At 43.1% G+C, this 21,888-nt stretch overlaps 1 protein-coding gene across 4 annotated transcripts in view; it reads right to left on the reverse strand.

Annotated features, from left to right (window-relative positions):
- Positions 1 to 458: 458 nt before the first annotated feature.
- MOB2 (MOB kinase activator 2) overlaps positions 459 to 21,888 on the reverse strand; it is a 114,723-nt gene continuing 93,293 nt past the window's right edge. For all 4 annotated transcript variants that reach the window (XM_075427587.1, XM_075427586.1, XM_075427585.1 and 1 more), the window contains exons 2-5: positions 11,411 to 11,571; positions 10,095 to 10,188; positions 2,849 to 2,973; positions 459 to 1,268 (exon numbers count right to left, since the gene is read on the reverse strand). In XM_075427587.1, coding sequence (XP_075283702.1) covers positions 958 to 1,268; positions 2,849 to 2,973; positions 10,095 to 10,188; positions 11,411 to 11,571 — 691 coding nt within the window. In that variant the 3' untranslated portion in view covers positions 459 to 957. The remainder of the gene's footprint in view (positions 1,269 to 2,848; positions 2,974 to 10,094; positions 10,189 to 11,410; positions 11,572 to 21,888) is intronic.

Here is a 21,888-nt window from a genome sequence, read left to right on the forward strand (position 1 = left end):
AAGCCAACAATATAATTTTATGCCAACAGCCATCTTTGTAGCACAGGCGGTGACTGACTCAATGTACCCTTCTCCCCCCTCCCCGAGCCTCTGTTCAATGGGAAGCAGATGGTGGTGGCTCTTGCACATGGGTTTTGGACTCTATTTGTAGAGGTGTGCCTGGGAAAAGAGGAGGTGGGGGAGCAGAGAAAAGAGTATATATGTTGTAGGAGCAATAAGCAGAAAGGCTTGTGGATCCCCTTGCATGTGACCAGGTAGATGGGACAACTGGAGGATCATGCCCACTTTCAACACGTAGCAAGACCCTAGTTGCTATGCGAGTCAAGCCAGGAGTTGCTTCCCATTCCAAGCTAACAAAGGGCAAGATGCACTCAACAGGGGAGTTTTGGGCAGGGTAAGGGGCAGTCTGTGTAAAATCAGACCAAAAAAACCACCCCCATTCCCCCCCCCCCCCCCCCCCCCCCAAAACCCCAAACCAACCTGCATTTTAAGCCACTTCAAAGTAAAAGTCACTTCTTATAATATAATAGGTATTTTTTAAATGGCAGGACCACCATCCTAGAAAGACAAAGGGCTTGCACTCAAGAACAAAGAAAGAAAAACAAAAAAAACAACCAACCAAACGAACAAAAAAAACACCAACCCAAAAACCAAGAGTGGCCCCACTCTCCGGCTTGGCTCTTCTCTAAAAACAGCACTCGTCATCCAGCTGAACAGGTGAAAGGAGGAGTGGACAGAAAATAAAATAAAATAAAACCGGTGCAACTTCTCGCCGGGCGGCACGTTAAACCAAAGCTCCATACAGTCCCGTACGACTACGCGTCCTGTGGTGGCAGCATCATTTCTTTCAGCTTTCATTGCTGTATATGCCTGTATGTATATCTGAACATATACATACACATACACACAGAATATATAATATTGTTTTTAATGTTAGTTTTCATCCTGTAGGAGGGCTCATCTCTCTTTGACATGGTTCTGTGCTCCTGCGCTGTTGCTGCTCCCGTTGCCGCTCCCGTTACTGCTGCTCCCACTGCTGCTGCAGAGGACCTCTGTGAGGTCATCCATGATGGTGGTCTCTTTAGGGTCCACGAGGTTGAACTCCCTGATGAATAGGATAAAGTGTGTGTAGAGCGTGTTTAAATGTCCGTGCAGCTCCAGTGCCAAAGTCTCCTTAAAGTGTGAGGAGTAGATATGGGCCAGCACATGGAACAGGTACTTGCAGATCTTCTTCACTAGGGACTCAAACGAGTTGGGGAATTCCTTGCCTGAAAGGGAAGACAGAAACAGCACGATAGCTCCATCTGCTCACCTTCAGCCCCGCAGCAGCACCTGTGTGGGCTGAGCTGTGGGTAAGAGCAACTAGCCCACTGTACACAGCAGACAACTTGTGGGCCCTGTATCATCCTCTCATCTTGTTCTTTTTACACGAATTCAGGGGAAGAATCTAATGAGGTTTAAAGCATTTTCCTTTGAAGTTTTAAACCCTGAGGGTTCAAAAAATCAGGAAGCAAGTGTAATAATTCTTTAAAACCACAAAATTTTTTGTTACTGGCTGTAAAAATAATGAGAGGTTCTTCCGGGTCCTTCTGTAGTTTGTCCAGGAGCAGCAGATTTTTCCCCTGGAAGTACATAACGCTTGGGAGACCCATTCACAGATCCTGCAATGGAAGCTAAGGTACACAGGCCTTGGCAGCATGCAGCAGTTTGACTGTGTATAACAACTTCCCCCATTTCATTGTTGAAATTCTATCAAATGGGAAAAGAAAGGGTAGGAGATATTGTGTGCCTTCTGATAGGTGCAGCTGAAATTGTGCTTGCTGGAGCAGTGCTGTGCCTGCCTAGTAAAAGATGATTAGACAACTACTTTGGTAACACTGAAAGCAAAACTGAGGCAAGCAAAAAAGCAACACCTGCCCTCCTGTGCATGATGCACAATACAGAGTATGTTACTGGTCTGAAGTGCACTTTAGCCATACGGACAAATCACGTGTGTGAAAGGCCCTCAGTGCCCCTGAACAAGCACATTAAAAACCAAAACAAACAAACAAACAAACAGAGGTCAACTGCAGCTGTCCAGATGAAGGTGCTTGTAAGCAAAGGCTCCTAGCTTACTGTCTGCTACACTATCATGTCCTCGTTCCCCACTTATCTGCTGAAGGGGCTCAAGACCCCAGCTGCTTTTAGTTGTCATCAAGCCCACCCACCATAACTTCAGGTCTCTACTTTTCTCCCCTGAACCAAAGGCGTTGCATGTAGCAATCTTGTTAGGATACAAATTTGAGCTACTTTCCTGTTGCTTTTTCAGTTCCTAAAAATCAGTTCTTTTTTAATATTTGGAAAGGAAGGGAGACTGCAAACAATGTGTGAGACAAGGCCTGGTTGAGCGAGGAAGACAACCCACATTCCCGGCAATCCAGTTTATTTCCCCCTTAATGCATCAGGGCTCTAAAGGGAATAGTAAAACAACAGTAAGTTTAAATTTTACTAGCAGCAGGCTGTACTGAACACATACATGCTCACAGTTTTCAAATTTTTATCCTCTCTGAATACAGGCTAGAAGATCTCAAAATGCTTGAATAAAAAGATGTACTGATGAGGAAATGTAAGCCACGGGGACAGGATTGTGAGCCTTTCACCCCAGTTCCTATGTTAACAATGCAAGTCTCTCTTGCTGCAAGAATGAGCCAAACTTAAAATCTCCCTTTAAAAAAAAAAAACAAAAAATCAAACAAGCAAGTGAGAAAGCTGTCTGGTATTAATACACACGCTGAATGCCAACTCCTTTCACCTTACCTACGGCATCTGCACAGAGCCACAAGAAGCACCTGTCCAAAAGCAGACATACCGTATTTTGTTGGAAAGACGTCCTCATCTGTCACTAGTTTCTGCACTGAACTCATGACGAAGTCAACATACTGAGGAGCTGTGCACTTGATCTTCTTTCCCCGCTCATCATACCAGTAGTACTGTCTGTGGAGAGAATTGACAGCGTCACCACGTTATACCCTGGCTCCTCAGCTCAACTCCTCTAAGAGGTTAGCATCTAGGCAATACAAAACTACAGCTGCAACTTTACCATAATACATCATAGCTGATACAGAAGAGATTCACTTCAGGGTGTCTTTCTACATCAAAAACCTTGGATTTCTGTTAGCCAATTTTGTTTCTTCCTGTCAATTTAGAGGTACTACCAAGCAGCAAGCCTGCTGACAAATCTCTGTGGAGAGGGACTCTACTGAGGCAGTGGTAACTCCCTGTCCATGACAGACTGAGGGTTTACTTACGGTCTATAGAACCGCACAGGGAAGCATTACAGAAGTGTTTTCACGGTGATAAATTTGGTGATCTTCTGATGCTTAACATCACAAAACATAAATTACTCTTGTAGTGTAATAGTATTAAACAGACAGAAGGTGGCTCCAAAACACCATCTTTTTCAACCTAGTGCTCTGAAGTACTGGCAGAATTTTCAAGTGCTACAAATCTTGTTCTAAAATCCAATCTGAGTAAAGTTTTCAGTACCCTTCTGCACATCTGTACCAGCGTGTCTTAGAAATCTGCTCCTTTGGTTACAGACTCCCCCAAACATCTGAATTTACATTTAACTCTGCCACCGGTGAATAATCCTGTTGGATCTTAAGGAGCAGGAGACATTAGCATATTGCCTGGCTCTTCAAAAGCAACCATAATTCAATCATTTAGCCATAATTATCTTGATAAACTGCAGCCATCCCTCACCTGATGGAGAGTCTGAAGGCTACAGAAGCACTGAAGGTTTTTTCCTTTTTTTATTGTCTTTAAGTCCTGGTTAATTAAAGCACCTCTAACTGTTACCAGGAGCAGCTATCCATCTCATTAGGCACACAAAGTGAGAAATGTTTTACAGATAAGGAATTCACCAAAACACTTTTTTTTCTTTTGCCTATGTCACATTAGAGGTGCCTTGAGTTCCAGTTCCTGAACTCTTCCTTCAAACAGTCTACGCTCCAGGCGCAGTCCTGTATCATTATGGGACTGATAAGAAATCCATCGTATTGGTCTTCCCAGAACACAGCATAGGTGGCGTTTGCTGACTGCCTTTGGAAGCAAGGATGCAAGTGGTTCGAGCACCAGAACTTGAGTGTAGAAAGACACCTCACCCAACACATGAGCCCGTTAAGCCAGGGTACCATTTTTTGCCTGTCTGTTCAGCTCCAACTCTGCTGCTGTTGGCTAATGATCTGACAGTGCTCATCAACAAGCCTCACTGTAGTCCTAGACAAAATACCACTTCAGTGTGACATTTAGCCACTTTGGGACACTTTTTTTTTTCTTTTGGCATGGAAGACAAAGATTAAAGATGAAGTGTTTTTTCTGTGCCTAGGACTAGACTGCATTGAACTGCAAGGATCTACACGTGCCACTTGGAAAGTGAAGTTCTATGTATACTGGCCAGCAGAACAGTCCTGAAGCAACTACAGAAAAACGTTAAGTGCAAATGACAAGTTTCAATTTACAATGTGTTTTCATTGTCTCGAAAGATTCTTCAGGGAGCTGAGGGCGGTGAGGTGAAGACACTAACGACACTGTTCATGCCCCAAGCCATATGAAAACAAGAGGAAGCTGCAGAAATAAGTAGAGTAGTTCAAACTTTAAGAGAGGAAGGGCAACTGAAAACTAGTTCTACAGACACTTAAGGTTTAGAATTTTTCTTTCAGATCATTTCAGGATGTGGTGCTTGGTCCCTGTTGTTTACTGGAGAGAGCAGGACTGCCTGCACAAGGGCATAAAAAGGTGAGCAAGTGGATGAAAACAGCAGGAGTTAAAAGCTCTTTGTAGAGCTATGGCAGGCATCAAAAGTAGCACTTGGGCCCTTAGGCATAGACTGTGTTCTTCATCACCACTTCCTTTATACAATCCACATACAAGGAGTTATACAATGTAGTGCACCAACACAAGCCACCTCATTTGTCTAGTCCTGCAGTGAGCTGGAGCAAAACAGTTCTAGGCAACTGGGACTTATTTTGGGTCCTAAGACAATGCTTGCTTTGCCAAGAGCAGAAGCAGACTGGACTGTTTGTACCTCAGCAGTTTTCTCATGCTGCAGAAATCCTCAACAGTAAGATAGAAATCACAGTTTAGAGTTGCCCTCAGGGGCAAAAATGAATCTGAATAACTGGATTTTAGTTGAAAGAAACAGCTTGGCAACTCCGCAAGTTCACTTACATGAAGATGTAAGTGAATAAATCTGTTGTAACATCCCACTGCATACCCTTTTTGCCTTTTAGGCTAATTATGCAAAATAGGAATTTAAAAGTATCATTAAGAGTAAGGGGATAAATACATGGATTGTCCAGTTGATTAGGATCATGCGTCTTCCTTGTGTTTCAAGCACTGTGAACAGAGCCTTCACAGGTCTTGGAGGAAGAGAAGAGCCCCTGACATGGCATGAACATCTCACACCTGGTACGCAGCTCCTGCCCATGCTGGAGTTATCTTTGCTAACAAGATCGGAAACAGGCCAGGGCCATCGAAGGACTCGGCTGGGCACAGAAGCCTAACTGCATTCCACCCCTGGCACTGTGACAGTACAGTCCCATATTAGGCAATGGATGGGAAGCAGAAAGGACAAGAAGACAACACCTAAAGACACTTCAAAAAGTGCTCACATGATACAGATTTCGATTATTTTATTTCCTCTGTAAAATTCTGGCAGAGTAAACTTCCCTAGTATGGACAGCATGAGAAATTTGCAGCTCCATTCTAAATCCCAGGCAGAAATGACTACGGGTTTAACAGCAAAAAGCCTATGACGCAAATAACAAAGTATAACACATACGAAGTCACAGTGCTGCATTTAAATATACACATGTATTTTATCCCCTTTCCTCTAAACATTCTGGGTTTGTGTTGGTTACACAGAAGCCAAGGCAGAACAGAAGTTACACCAGTATATAAGAAAAGCTTCTGGAAGGAAGTAAAGGCAAATGCTGTGGAGATCATGTGGTCTGGAAAGGAAGGAGACACGGTCCTGGTAGAAATACTACAAGATGGGTTATGAAGGAAGCAGGATAGCAAATTGTATCAAATGCAAGGGCAGTAACAGAGTGCTTGTCAGCAACTTGGAATAGCTTTGATGGTTTGACCGGGGGAAAGCAACACTTAGATTGGGCGGGGGGGGGGGGGGGGGGGGGGGGGGGGGGGGAGGAGCCACCATGTAGAGGCATACAGCTTGGGGAACTTAAATGTAAGAAAACGCAAAACATGCACATTTGAGTTAAGATTTCTAAAAGGAAATACCCTCCATATGCAGACACACTAAGGGCAAGGCAGACCTAAGAAAGGGAGTTGTAAGATTAGAAAAAATGAGAGATAAGGAATTATCAATTAAGGGATTTCACTGGACCAAAATCGGACCTCTCACTCTTATCTGTGGGCTGCCTAGAAGTTTGCATCCATCCTTGACTTCTGCCTCGGGAGTTTTGTAATCTCAGCCTCATGAACAGCACTTACACGTGCTCTTAGTTACTCCACTCACTTCAGCACGTTTGAGAAGTCTTCCCCAAATGTCAGCTAGAAAACCAGTTTACAGCTCACAGGGCTTTAAGGCTAGTTTGTTTAATAATAAGCTATAAAGCATACTAAATCTAAATGGTAAATACTATGTTAAAAATACAGTACCTGCTTTACAGCAAGTGATAAACATACTGATGAGCAAAACTAAGTAATTCCCAAAGTCACATTCATGCCATCTTCATTCAATTTTGAAGATAACTGGCCATTCTGGTATTTCTCTTGGCATTATCCCACCTTGCCAGCAACTGCTTCCATCTGTTCTACAAGGAGACTAAGTTTTGGTCAGATGTCTCTCAGTAACCCTAAGCAGAAATTCTCTTCCTCATTGTGTGCAGACGGCTGTGCTATCTCACTTATCTGACAGAGGGCTGAAAGCTGCACCTGTCTGCAGTTTGTCAGCTGGCTGGAGCTTCTCTGAGATGTTAAAATCTTACCTCAAATATTTACCTGCAACTGGTGTTTATTTTGCCAGAAAATCCTCTAAACTTGGGATTATTTGCAGTGCATGGGAATGCAAAGTAACTTCACAAGAAATGTGTTCTCAATAGTTACTTCAACATCTCAACCATGAACAAAAAAAAAACCTTCCTTAGGTATGACCAGAGTGGTGTGGTCCAAAACATGCCTTACAGAAGCATGGCCAGCAGGTCGAGGGAGGTGATTTTGCCCCTTTACTCTGCTCTCATGAGACCCCACCTGGAGCACTGCGTCCAGCTCTGGAGCCCCCAACAGAAGAAGGACATGGATGTGTTGGAGCGGGTCCAGAGGAGGGCCATGAAGATGATCAGAGGGCTGGAGCACCTCTCCTGTGAGGACAGGCTGAGGGAGTTGGGGCTGTTCAGCCTGGAGAAGAGAAGGCTCTGGGGTGACCTTAGAGCAGCCTTCCAGTACCTGAAGGGGCCTACGGGAAGGATGGAGATGGACTTTTCACAAGGGTGTGTAGTGATAGGACAAGGGGAAATGGCTCTAAACTAAAAGAAGGCAGATGTAGATTAGATATTAGGAAGAAATTCTTCACCATGAGGGTGGTGAAACACTGGCACAGGCTGCCCAGAGAAGCTGTGGCTGACTCCTCCCTGGAATTTTCAAGGCCAGTTTGGATGGGGCTTCGAGCAACCTGGTCTAGTGGAAGATGTCCCTGCTCGTGGCAGGGGGGTTGGAACCAGATGATCTTTAAGGTCCCTTCCAACCCAAACCATTCTATGATTCTATGGGCAGGGAAAACATAAGAGAGGAACAGAATGCAGACCTTCATACTTCACTACTTAAGAAGTCAGCACCAGAAAAAATGGCAAACTGCACCCTTATTCCAAGGTACTCTTATTCTCTGACAATCTAATATACGTAGATGCTATTTTATTCCAAAGTACCTGAACAAACAGATCACAGCCACAGAAGGTCAAATCTGGAGTGTCCATCAGGTTAATCAGCAGCTGACTAGATGTAATGTTTAGGTGCTACTCTTTATATACTGGAGACAGGTCAGACGCACAGTAAGTTATATCAACTGGTGTTTCTCCAAGACAGTAAGCATGTCCTTACCTTAATTCATTATGGTAAGATTTTTTTTAAAAAAAGAATGGGGGTCGGGAAGTGACATACAGCCTTGTCATAGTCATAATTGGATATGAGGACAACTGAGCATCTCTGAGGCAGTTCTCTATGTTCTGTTTAGGCTTATCTCTTCCAAAAGGGAAGAGCTAGGAAAGGCAGAACATACAGATAAGGATTATCCAAAATTGTCATTAGAGATATCTGAAGAACAAAATTATGAACAGGGCCTTCAGAGCTGAACTGTACTGAGGTGTGTAGGTAGATGATCTCGCCTCCGTGTTTTTTTCATAGACCCACACACTTGACAGAAGAATGAAATAAGCAGCCTACAGTTTGCAAACATGAATCAGTCATCTGCCCCCAAGTACAGGAAGACACTCAAGTTGGTATGATTTAACTAAACACAAACCATTTCAAGTGCTTCACCCAAGTGTAGACATGCTTCCTGTTATTCCCAAATAGCGCCATTCTTCAGTTTTCCAAAACAAAGGACAGGAACATTCTGCTATCGGTCCTCACCACTAAAAATACAGACTACAGCTGCAGCTGCCTACAGGCACTTCCTTTCTTTATTCTGCAGCATAAATTGCTTACAGAGAACTCTTGTTTAAGACTTGCTAGAGCAGAATAGAGCAACACTTACGTAGGTTCTCTACGACCGCCTGCTTTTAGCCACTAATTCCCATCAGCCAAGTGGATCAACAGTTAAACTCAGTCCTTTGGGCAGCCAGTGCTACATCATGAATTAAAACACGAGAAAGCTTGGAGCAAGAGTCAACAAAATACTCATCTGACTGATCACCATTTCTTATTTAGAGACATGCTGTCCCCTTTTGATAAAATCTGGGTCCAGCAGAGATTTATTACTTTCTGTTCCAGCCTGCTTTCAAAGTCCCTAGCATGGCCTTTAATTCTCTACTGACAGTTATCTTTCCAACTTCTGCATGCAAAAATATCCTCCATACGCTCTGCATTCTTCAGAGTGCTCTCAAAGAAAGCCCCTGATACTACTTTCAAGTGTACAAGATAGCCCAGTGCATTAAGCAAGGATTCCTTTCTAAACACTCCGCCATTGCTGTCAGAGATACAATATATCACTCTAGTTCTGTTGCATACATTGCCTGGGATGTTTGTTTGATGTACTATAACATTAACTGCTCGGTCTTCTGTTTTAAAATCCATCTCGACTAAATTAATCCCAGGAAATGCAAGAGGAGGGAAGAAAAGGACTATCAACAGATGTGCTGGAGAAAAAAAACCACAACACAACAGGCTTATTCATACTCGGCTGGATCTCATATTCCATCATGTTGGACTGTGCTAATCAAGAGCAGGAGTTTATGGTAACTTTTTCTTATATTCACCATATACAGTAAAACTACAAAGCTTTCTTTCATAACTGACAGCTAGTCAATGTTAAAAAAGTCTACCAAGTCCTACGGGGGAAAGTGCCAAACCAAAACATTTTCCTTACTCTTTGCAAAGCTGCCACTTGTGTCCTCTGTGCCCAGCGGCTCGGGCAGAACGCCAGTGACTCACGTCAGGCTGGAGGTTATCCGTCAGCGGCCTGGTGCTCTGTCAGCATTCCAACTATCACCCAGCACCCTCAGAGGTTTTCGCAATTCGTTTGTCCTCCCCAGCCTTCTATGGAATCCCAGCGCTGTTACCAGTAAGGACAGTTTTGCCTTGCTATTCATCCCCTCTCCCCCCAAGCTGCACACATGGTAATTTGCCTCTCTGATGTGACCGTATAAAACCAGCTCAGAACAGTCCAAGATTCTCGTCCTTCTAGTCCTCCACGAAAACAGATTTCCACCCCCCTTCACTGCTGATGGGAGGGAAGAGGATGTACAGCTGCCACATTCTCACTAGAGTGGAGATCTGCTGTAAAACACTTGCCCAATGCCATCTAGTACCAATATCCTCCCCCAAGCAACTCTGAAGACTTTATGGAAACCCTGTAACTGTAAATACTGACTTACGTATTGCACACTGCCATGGTCTGACACGACTCTCCTGTACAGAATTCTGAGATTGTACTATACTGTAAGTTGATGTGATGAAAGAAAGTTGTTGCTGAAAAATAAACACAAAGGAAAGAAATTCAGAAATAAAATACTTTCAAACATGGGTTATCCTCCAGACAATTACTTAAATAGAGCAACTGAAGTGACCTCAGAGTCTTGAGCTTGCATATAAATTTAAAGGTGATTTAGCTAAATGAGTCTAATGGCGAACTGCAAAACAAAGAGGTACACAGAATGAAAGGTCTTGTTTTGATTGAAGATGAAAGCACCATGATGCATCAGCTCTTATTAGTCACTAAGCAGCAAGACTGGAAAGCGTCTGTGTCATCAGCCTCACCTTTACAGCAGAATACTCTACTACAAGCTGAAGGCAAACAATTTGCTATGTTCTTCCAAAGTCAGACTTAAAATGTACAGTGGCTAGAAAACAGCATTAATAGTTCTCATGACATATCTCCTTTTAAAAAAACCAGCATGAAAACTAGTACACTTCTACTTTTTAAAACCTCTCGAGATAATTTAACATGTTAATACTCCTCAGGGGGCACCTCACTTTTTCTTAATGAGTCTCTATAAACTTTGTTAGTGTGCAGTTTAAAGTAGTTTCTTGCTACTACCACACACTGTTGAAAATGTAAACAAGACTGGGTCATAGCTGCAGGTTAGGACTGGTATATGAAGCAGAAGCACAGGCAAGTACTGTAAATCAGAACTGAGATGCACAGATACAGCATTCAATCTCAGTAGCCAGTCACGTCTCTGAGTTCCAGCTTCACTACAGTTTAAATGCACGGTAATTCCACCAAAGCTTGGAAGGAGCAGGGAGAAGAAATATGACCAAAAGACTTCAAAAACTCTGGCTTTAATCACAATTTGCTTTACATACAAGTCTTAATAAACTACCAGTTTTACAATACTTCTGGAAGACCAACAGCTTGAGTCAGAAACGTGCTGAATCAGCCAGTTTAGCAAATAGTCAAATGGAATCTGATGGTCCTCAAAAGAGCATCAAAAAACTTTAATGCCCTCGGTGCCACAGTGAGGGAGTTGGAAGGAGGAAACACATCAAGGCTTCCATGCTGCAGAGCCCAGTTGGTTTGTACATAAGAGCTTAATTACTATTCAAGATATAATGGCATGTATTATGCAGTAAGCATAAATAGTCATTGAGTGTTTTTCTAAGCACTGAAAACAGTAACAAGAAACAGAGTGAATGAACGCCTTCTTGGGCGTGGACAGCAAGCTCAGGGCTGTACAAACACAATACTCACTGTTGCTGGCTAGCCACTCATTGAGGTCTATTTCTCGTGGTAACATCACTAACTCCTTAAATTCGAAGTCAGTAATTCTGGATTTTGTGTATTCTGGCTCTAGGTAAAGCTTCTTCTCTTCCGGTGCTGGCTTTTTACCATTTGGCTTTCCCTTGGATTTCCTGCGAGAGATTAAAAAGAGAGAAGAAAGGTTACCTTTACTGCTGATCAACAGCTACAGAAACCTGAAAGAAGATGGGTTATCCAAATGCCTGTATTTGTGTTTAAAACCCTCCTTCTGCCTTCCCTCCCCTTACCATAATTTTTTTTAAATTAAAGCAGGAGATAGTTTCTTAAAAAGTGTATTTGAACTCAGTCACTATTTTTCAAGTAACGTTGAAGTATAGAATGGTGTTCAGAAACTTGAGACTGAGCTGCTCCACCTCCGTTGCCCTTTCGTCAGTTCAGATTGCAGATTACTGGGAGAGCGACAGTCTCTCTTTCCGCCTGCGACCAGTCGTGACAGCAGAATGGCACAGTGCCTGAAGCAGCTACTCTCATGCGAGAGTACTGGCAATCTGCTGCATCGCACGGTTCACTGGCACCTGCACAATGGGCCTCTGAGGGACAGCAAGAGCGTGCTGCTGCAAGAAGACAGCGCTCAGTCGGAAAAACGCTCTCTCCACACAAACTGCTGGCCCTGCTCATTCAGAGCTACAGCGTTTGTCGCTACTCTAGCCCTATGTTCTCTACGATACCAGAAGCCTTCTGAAGTGAGTACCTGTGACTCCAGCTAGAAGCACAGATAACTACAAGAACACCCGCTTTCTCAACTCCCTGGACACTTGAGACAGAAAGATCAGAGTTCACTTTTTCTGAAAATCCTTTAAAATCTGATGCATTATGAAATAACCTTCCATTTGGATTTATAAGAGCAGACAAACCACATTCTGTAGATGCACTTATCTCCATGACATACTGTGACTTTTCATCTCCCACTTTTACAATGTTTGTTGTAATCGCTGGAGTTCCCCTCCCACTCCGTTTTCAACATCCTCAAACCAGACCCTCAACCCAACTCGTATTCCTGGGCCGGGGGTTCAGTAAGGACTTCTGAGGAAGGACAGCAGGTCAGCACTTTGGCCTTTTAGGCTGTGTGGTCAAACGGCTGTGTATCCATGTGTTTCTACAGTTAAAAAAACCCACCTAACCAGAGACAGAAGGTATATTTAATGGTGAGGGGCAAGTGGAGTAAGGCAGTATTTGCTGTGCACTATCACATGAATACAAGGAGGTGATGCCAGGACTTTTTAACGTCAGGTTTTCTTGGTTAAAGACATTTTTAAGGTCTGTAAAGCCGAGACAAGCCCACCTTTGCAGATGACTGCAGTTAGTTTGCTGTTAAAACTCATCTAGATCCCATTCAAAGGAAACTGAGCTCACATTCTGGCTCTTAACACACTTTAACCTTTCAGCTGTGCCTTGTCTGAGATATATCCAGGCTTGATTTTTGCTGTGAGGATGGGATGCACATCTTTCCTGGAACAGCGTTTGAAGTGTCCGTGCTTTCCCCAAAGAAAGTATGATTATTCTGATTTCTCTCTTTACAGGCTGTTTACTGATCTGTTCATTAAACCCATCTGTAGAATGACTCGTCATCCACATAGCACTACAGTAGGGAGAGACTGAGATTTGCCTTCCACAAGAAAGGAACGCCTTAACTTACTACAACTTGGGTCACCAGCACTGCCACTGTTTACTGCCTTGAACTTGCATTGAGTAGTCTTGTCATACTTCTCTCTAACCAGTAAATTAAGACTAGAGGGACTTTAAGACTTCAGAAAGGCCATCACCAAGGAAAAATCAAGGAAAACTTAGTGACAGCAGCACAATATATACACTTCCAACCTCACAATGTATTTGCAAACTACATCTGTGCAGAAAAGCACTGTATGAGGTCTCTGGTAGGGAAAAGATGGTCACACTTTTATTTCCGCATGTTAATGTGAAAGGTGGATTTCATGGTGTGAGAGAGGATGCCTGTGACATAGAACATGTTTTTAAAGAATACAAATACAGCATGAGAATAAACTAAAACCAGTGTATGTGAAGATGAATTTAGCTCTTCCCCATTTCCTGCCAACCCCTTTTTCCACAGCAGTGCATTCCAATTCAAATGAAGCCTGCAAGATTTGTCCCTTATGTTCATTTAACGAAGTAACCTGGACTTATTCTCATAGCTGCTCCACAAAGGGATGTTTCAGGACAGGCAAAGTCAGGTGTTCCTCAGTGCAAGGCTTTTAATACAGAGGGGTTGCTCAGTTAGACCAAGACCAACAGCTCCTGGTTGCCAGCTAACTTCTTGTCTTCAAACCCTTACACTTGCTAGGTCTCATTTGAACCTCACCATGTAAAAATGAGCTACAGATAAGAAGGAAAAGTCTATAAAAGCAAGAACTGCAGGAGGGCCTTAAAGGGATTTCAAGAAGCTATGAAAGATAATTAACTTATGCTTGGACCTGAGAACTCAGATTTTCACAGAACGTGAGATGATGTTCAAGGAAAATGTAACAGCATAAAAAACCAGTCTCATTCAATAGTCCGTAATCTGACTTTACAGCAGATGAAGCAACATGTTTAACCTCTTCCTTGTGCAGGATTACCATGTTAAGACTTGAAACCTTACCCTGACAGTCAGCAGCATAAATCCAGTTGAAACTATGCACTTGGCCGTAAGCTAGTAAAAAATACTCCAGGCCACTGATTTGCTTAATTGCCAGCACAGGCTGCCTTACTCCCTTACGCTGCTGAAACCAAGCCTGGCACACTCCATACAGCACCTTCATACCTGCTGGGCCTCTGACAAACAATATTAATCAGAATATACCGTTTAGAGGTTTTTTCACCTGGTTGGGTTTAGTGGTTTTGGGGTTTGGTGTGGGTCGGGAAGGATTCAGGCACTCAAGGATAAGTTGAATTTTTAAGAAAATTATAGTTCCAGTAACAATCATGCAGAAAATACCTTTAACTTCAGATACTGGTTTGACAAACTGCATTAGTCACACTCCAGGAGAAAAGTTATCAGTGAGAAGTAGTTTGGATAGAACATAGTTTTTGTCTTCACTTTACTTAAACCAAGGGCCCCAGGTTAGGGCTGTGTCAGGTCAGGTAAGAGCAGTCTTCTGAGAGGAAGAGGAGGGGAGGGAGAGACAAAGAGGTCAAAGACAGCCTGTCACAGAACCAGGCTGTGGAGGGAGACCACAGAAGGAAGCCAGACACAGGAGGCTGAGGCAAGCCTCCCACTGAATAGAAACGGATAGCATGTACCTCATTCTCACTTCAGCATCTTCTCCCCATTTCAAGAAACGAAACAGAAGTTCAACACTAAATATACTTCACAAGTTTGCTAGTGCAAACAACTAGACGTTGTGCTTTTACAAAAACCAAACCCCTTCATTTCCACACAAATGTCAGTCCTCTGTCAGATTAGCACATGCAGCCACTTTGCATCTTTTCAACAGATCATGCAAGTCTTTCCACAACAGCCTTGTGCTGGAACTGCAGCACTTCAAACAGGAGCTTCTTGAAGGATCCTATGCTTTGCCCTTTCCAAAACTTTGGCTCGGTTTAAAAAAAGAACCTGACTGATGGGTACCATCACTGAACCTGCAAAATGCCCATAACTGCTGATATCAAAGCGTTTATTCACGCCACTGAAACCTGGATGTCAAATCACCATGTGCAGTACAAACTTCTTTTTAACCTTTTGCAGCTGTTGAGAGCTAAAGCAAGACCACAGAAATTGTTTCTATCAGCAGATTTTCATGACGTGCACGCAGTGCAGTTGGGACACTACATGGCTCAAATATTTGAAGTACAAAGTAGAAAAACATCCAGTCTTAAAAACTCAAAAACTTAAGAACAAGTTTTGAACTGGACCACGTATCTTCCCTCAATTAGGCAAAACTTAGGTTACAAAGTCAGACTTACTCATGTTAATTGAGTCATGCTCAGTCTAGGCTGTAAAACTGTGGGTTTAGTTTGGAAACTGTCAATACGAAAGCATTTTTTTCACAGACTTACAAAGCTGGAGCATACAGCAATACAGAGAAAACAGTTTCAGAAACATGATTACATATGATTAAGAATCAACAAGTAATAGTTCCATATTCTAGATAAACCAGAGCTCATACATTCACTTGGTAAAGTTTAGAAGTTAGCTTCCTTCCTTCTGCTCCCCCCTACCTCCAAGTTCACTGTTGTTACAAGACTTGTAAGAACACACCATCTACCTGCAGCCAACTCCAAACTGCAAAGTGAAACATCCATTATTTCCTTTGCTGTTCACGTTCAAGATGCCTTCCTCAATTTTTATTTTATGATTAAAGCATGCAAATATGAAACATTGTGTGTAGCCATTTCTGAGATGTGCCAGAACACCCTTGTAAGTGAAGACTACAGCTGCAAACGTAAAGCAGCACATTCAGCAACAGCTTGTTCAGCCTGCTTTCAATGAAATGAAAAGTGACAAGAACAGTAGAGTTTTACTGTTCTATTCAGGAAACAGCAAAATCCATGACCTGTAGATGACTACTTACTGGAAAAATATAACTAAATGTCATGTAAGACCACAAAAAGGGCACTACCTTTCGAAACACCGCTTTAGGCACCCTAAAGCAAACCAAAGTCCTGATTCATGTTTACCTGTGTCCTTCTTAAAAAATGAGAGAATTCTGCTAAATGTGACTTACCACGCCCACATCAGCTCAACTGTATCTCCAGAGCAGCTGGAAGAATAGCTGTTACACAGCAGTTTGATGAAGGTCTGTCAAGAGGTTAGACCAGAACCTGTCTATCAATGCTTTATTACCAATTAAGGACGGAAACATCTCGAAGGAATCAAAGGAGACAGCTCTCCGTAGTTTTTACTGACAGGCAAACCAGAGTACAAACTAATTCTTCAGATAACTCCCAGGGTAGGTTTGTGTTTGTTTGGTTTTAGGCACTCAATCGAATATGATGCCACGGGCCAAGGCACGCCCATGAGTAAGTTTCAGAGAAGGAAAAGTGATGGGAGATGGCAGAACAGAGATCACTTGTCTGAAGTCTTAGGAGAAGGTTCAGCAAACTGGCTCTGGCCAAAGACAGTACATTCGCTAATGATTCTAGAAGGGCTTCTGTACTCGGCCTTGTGTTCAGCTGAGAAAGCACAGCAGCTGGAAGTTTGACTGGATTTCACTGGAGAAAGAGATGCATAAGACACTCCACCAACTGACAGGCCCACTGGGCTGTAATGGTTTTTTTTTCCCCTGGCCTAACTGCTTTGTTAAGATGGAGTAAAACTGTCAATGTCCCAACTTGTTTTCTTATCCCATCTCAGTTAACTAATCTCGCTCTCATTTCCTCCTTGATCAGATGCCCAGTAGTTTCTTGGCTTAAAAAAACCTCACACTTTGGAGCATCTTCAAAGCACCATCCAGGTATTCAGTTTTAAAACCATATGAGGAAAGTATTATTCCCATTTCATAGCAGAAACTGGCTGTAAGATTCAAAGTTTATTCACGGTACAAATACCAAAGATGTGCTTCGATAGGGTTTGTTTGGAAAGAAGCACATGTGAAGCAATCTGATTTAGCTGAAGAAGCGCCGAAGATGCAACGTCCGCTATGGACACACTTCATCACCTGATGTAGTTCACATCACTTTGGAATTGTAGCAGGCATCCACGGTTTTGGTCACAAGAATCTGATTTATTACAAGGTTGATCGCACAGAGGGAATACTAGTTGTTTATTAAATGTCAGACTTCCCTAAACTGATCATGCAGTTTAAGATTATCTCTACCAGTTCAGGATTTCTTTTTTCCAGAGGGAATCAGCACAGCTGTAATAATTTTTGCTGTCTCCGGCAAGCTGTGCAGTTTCTTTTCTTTTGAAACTGAAATCTCTTCCAGGACAAACAATGATGCTTCAGTCACCATCTCTCATCCTTCACACCCAACTAACTACCCTTGCTCGGGGTGAGTGGCTGTTTATTTTTTTATTTTTTAAATACAAGCCATCAGTGGGTTTTCTCTTTTTAACATGGCATATCAAAGAGGTTTTAGTACCAGATATGAGTAACTTTAGAATGTTTAAAAGTTTATTAAAATAACCCCATAGTGGTGACTAGAGCTGCAGGCAAAACTCCAATCACTTTGTGCCCTCTGGATCATGCACCAGTTTCAGGTTCCAGCCAAGTCTCAAACACACCGATTTCCATTTGAAAATTGACAGAACAGGTCCAACAGGCCTTACATGGCCAATGTGTCTCCCTGTTTGCAAACCTCAAAACTCACAAGCCATCTCAAGTCTGTGGGGATGAAAATTGCCACTGCTTTGAACCTTACAGGACAAAGATGCTTATTTTGTGATTAATAATATCTATTATTTTAGTAACTGACCCTATTTCTTACCTAGGATTAATTGGTATAATCCCAGCAATCCAGAGCAAATTTAAGAGAGAGCATGTCTCAACTGTGACAATCCAGCTATGATGTGTTCAGTCAGTGTCGGCGAGAGGAGAATAAAAGCCCCACAGTTCATAGCAATGCATGCAGAAGTGGCACAAAAAGAAAAAACATATTTTAAGAAAGGTCAAAAAAAAAAAAGATGCCCACAGAAATGTCATCAAATGATATTAAAAAGTCACTGGAGGTTTAGGGGGGTTGCTTTCAAGTAAACTAGCTTGCACTTTATAATGTGTACAGTTCACAATCTGGAAAATTTCAGGGTTGAAATGGTGCATACCCAGCTAAAACACATTCTGTGGAAAATTTACAGCCTCCAACAGCAACACGTTATTCCACCTCACCCAGGTGTACCTCTACACTACCGAACTACTGGATATATCAAACTATCTTGGCCTTTGATTTTCATCCTGTAATTTTTTCCTTTCAAGTGTCATGTTTTAAAATATCCTCCACTGATGAAGTATTATAGTGAAGTACTCTGGCCAAAACCTACTTTCTTGGTAATCTGAGGATGGGGGTTAGCTTCTTAAAACATAAGCCAACACAGAATTAGAGAGGCAATAAGCCAACATTTTAACACTGTGTTTTAGGCCAATCTTTATGAACACTTTCATGTTTTTATACTTTCCAGTGAATAAGGGTTTACAATTCAAAATTAAAGGTATACTGGATATTTGTGGTTTAGCTTCTCTTCCCTTCTTTGGGTAAGAAGTCAAATGGGATGTGAGTGGAACAGCAGGAGGAATGAAACACATTAAGCTAAAAAATTTTAATATGCAAACTCTCTCCATTTAATATACTCCCTGTGCAGAGGGGAAAAACCCAAAGATTTCAGCCATCCACTGAAGGCTACAGCTTTGTAAGGAATACCAGGTTAGCTGCTCACAGATTTACTTGTTACCTTCCCGTTTTTTCTGCGGCACTTTACTGGAAAGAAGTTACCAGTTAATTTCTGGTTAGAAATGTTCTGTGTAAGTATGGGAGTCCTGAATCTATTCATAGCAGGAAGGAAACAGTTTTATGAGCTAAAATTTATGAGTCCTAGTGACAAACTCCCACCAAGAACAATGAAGAAGTAGGTTCCACCAGTTTTTACAGGATAGGAACAAAGTCTTGAAGGCTGTCCGGTTTCCTATCCCAGCAGCCCAGTCTTTTCTCCTCAGTTAAATACAGGGACTGGAAGCCAAGAGGCACTTAGAAGCTTAAAAAAATATCCCTTCTTGGCAATTCAACGTCTTTATTTATTTGCATAGCAGGCAAGAAAAGGGGAATAACAAGTTTCATTTGTACATCAGTAGAGTTGCCCTTCCTTTGAGAAAAAGCGTGAGACGGTATTTGTATTTCCCTCTTTCTTTAAAACCGCACAAGATCAGTATCTCTGTGGAGATTTTTCTGCAAGTCCGTGTCCTGTTTTAACCCGGATCACTGCTAAGTCTTGAAAATGCCACATGACAGCTCACCCAGAACACAAATCCTGGATGTACATCCACATGTTCAGGATTGGGAAAGAAGAGAAAAGAACATCAGCATGGGAAGGGAAGCTGTGTAAGGTATCGGAAAGCAAGCCCAAATCCCAGTGCAGCACACAGTACAATTGTTCACAGATTGCTGTGGTCAGACCATTTCTCCAGGGCCTGGGGAAGGGGACTAAGCTTCTTAAGACGTTCTCCATTCCAATTTCCTCTTGCCCCAGGTCTCTCAGAGAGCCCTCTGACCTCAGTGTCATTCTCCCCCTCTCCTGTCCTGGGTCAGCTCCAGGGCTCGGCTCCTGCACAGGTCTAAGGGGGCTGTGCAGAATAAAATGTCTTTGACAGCATTTCAGGCCCTGCTTCTTCATTTTTGTTCTGTTTTTAAAAGTTACCAATAGCTTATTTAAGAGGAGGAGGAAAGAAGAATGCACCCTACATGCCAGGGAAACTTTTTCTTCTGGATTCTCATACTGGTTCTTTGCCTTAAAAGGGAATCTTTGCTTGGCCTCCGGATGCTCTGCTGTAAACAGTCGGTGCCAAGGCATGGCAGGCATGTTAAGGATGACAAGTGCCATAACATTATTTCATAATGCTGCTTCTCAGCAGAAAGCCCCAAATGTTCTGTAGGGCCAAACCGAGTTCCAGCTGGGGCTGCTGGCAAAGCAAGGAGAACATCTGGCGCCTGCACACGCTGTCTCTGGTACATCAGGCCTTCCCGTTCCCTCTCGCAGGGCTCCCCACCCACCTACTGGTGCAGGGTCCCGAGAACAAGTCCTGTGAGGAGCGGCTGAGGGAACTGGGGCTGTTTAGCCTGGAGAAGAGGAGACCTTATCACTCTCTACAACTACCTGAATGGAGGTTGTAGCGAGGTGGGTGTCAAGTCTCTTCCCCCAAGCAACAAGCGATAGGACAAAAGGAAACGGCCTCAAGTTGCACCAGGAGAGGTTTAGAATGGATATTAGGAAAAATTTCTTCCCTGAAAGGGTTATCAAGCACTGGAACAGGCTGCTGAGGGAAGTGGTTGAGGTATTTAAAAGACATGTAGATGTAGCACTTGGTGACATGGTTTAGTGGTGGACATGGCAGTGTTAGGCTAATCTTTATGATCTTCAGGGTCTTTTCTAACCTACGTTATTCTATGATTCTACTTCTCTCCCTCCTCCTCTCTTCCCTTGCATGTCCCCTCCCAGCACCGGCTCTGTGTTTGCCGTACTGTCTGCCCATAGTGGTGTGTCAGGCTGAGTACTGAAAGCACAATGCTGAAAATCCCAGGTATTTGCTGGTGGCCAGGTACCACAGCTGCTGCTCCTTCTCTTCTGCTCAGGATCCCCCACCTTCTCTTCAGTGCAGCTCTGGGAAGAATGGCTACAGAGGCAAGGCCAGGCATGCGAACAGCTCAGTTCATGCTACAAAAATGCGCAAGTGCATTCTTGCGGTAAAACACGCTGGACTAGAGTTTCCTTTCTTCTCCAGGCACACCTGCCAGAACTCCTCCCCCAGACTGAGAGGAGGTATCCAGCCTCTCTGGTTGCTTTGGGGGAGGGTCTTCTGACTGTATAATCCTTGCACTGGTCCAGGTTCCCCTCTAATCAATGCACTTGGCAATAGCTGAGTGGGACAGAGGCCTAGGAACACAAGGGAAGTGACATCAGATGGGAGACCAATAGATTGTTTATTTCTAGGAGCCAGTAATGCAATTTAAAAGGAACCATTCACCAAGCAAATACCCTGTTGGTTCTTAATTTTGAAATGCTGTCTTTTACCTTCATGCCAAAAAGCCCTCATATGCAACGCAGGAGGTCGTACATGAAGCCCAACCAAGATTCTTTTCTTATGTGATTTACTACAGTCCAGATTTTTGGTAATTTGGGGATTAGGAAAGAAAAAGGACACAAATCTTTCCTAATGTTTATTTTCAAGAGCTCTACGAGGAGCCAAATTAGGTCTGTGGTAAGAGAGATTCAGTAGGTCATAGATTAATGGTGTTGCAACAATTAATGTATCCAATGCTTAGAACAGACCATACAGCAGAACACTGCCTCATAGGTGCCCAAGTTCTGAGCCTGTGCCATACATGAGGTGGTGGTTCTTGGGTTTGTTTTTCTTGTTTTTAAGTCTCCAGCTGTAGGTGAAGTCTGGCTGTCTGACAAAGGAACCCAGAAACTGAGCAGAAAGAGGGCAAATTCCTGTTTGAGAAGGTGTCATGCAGTATATTCTCCCCTTCTTGCAACTCCACCTCTCTCCTAGAGCAGTACTCGGAGCAGACCCTGGTGCAGGGACAGGAGAGACCATGCTGTGCTAACTCCCCAGGGCCATCTCCACCCAGCCATTCGTCAATACATCAGCTGAAAATACAGGCTGGAGTTGTGTGTTCTGGGGTTTGTCTTGTTAACATGCAGCTTATTTTCGTCCCCAGGCACACTCGCTGTAAACCCACCAGGCCCATACACAAAACCAAGGCAGGGATGCTCCTGTATCCTTGCCTCCCTTAGCGAAAAAATGTTATTTGTATTCTAGCAA

The sequence above is a fragment of the Opisthocomus hoazin genome, chromosome 7, assembly GCF_030867145.1.
Source record: "Opisthocomus hoazin isolate bOpiHoa1 chromosome 7, bOpiHoa1.hap1, whole genome shotgun sequence".
Classification (NCBI taxonomy): domain Eukaryota; kingdom Metazoa; phylum Chordata; class Aves; order Opisthocomiformes; family Opisthocomidae; genus Opisthocomus; species Opisthocomus hoazin.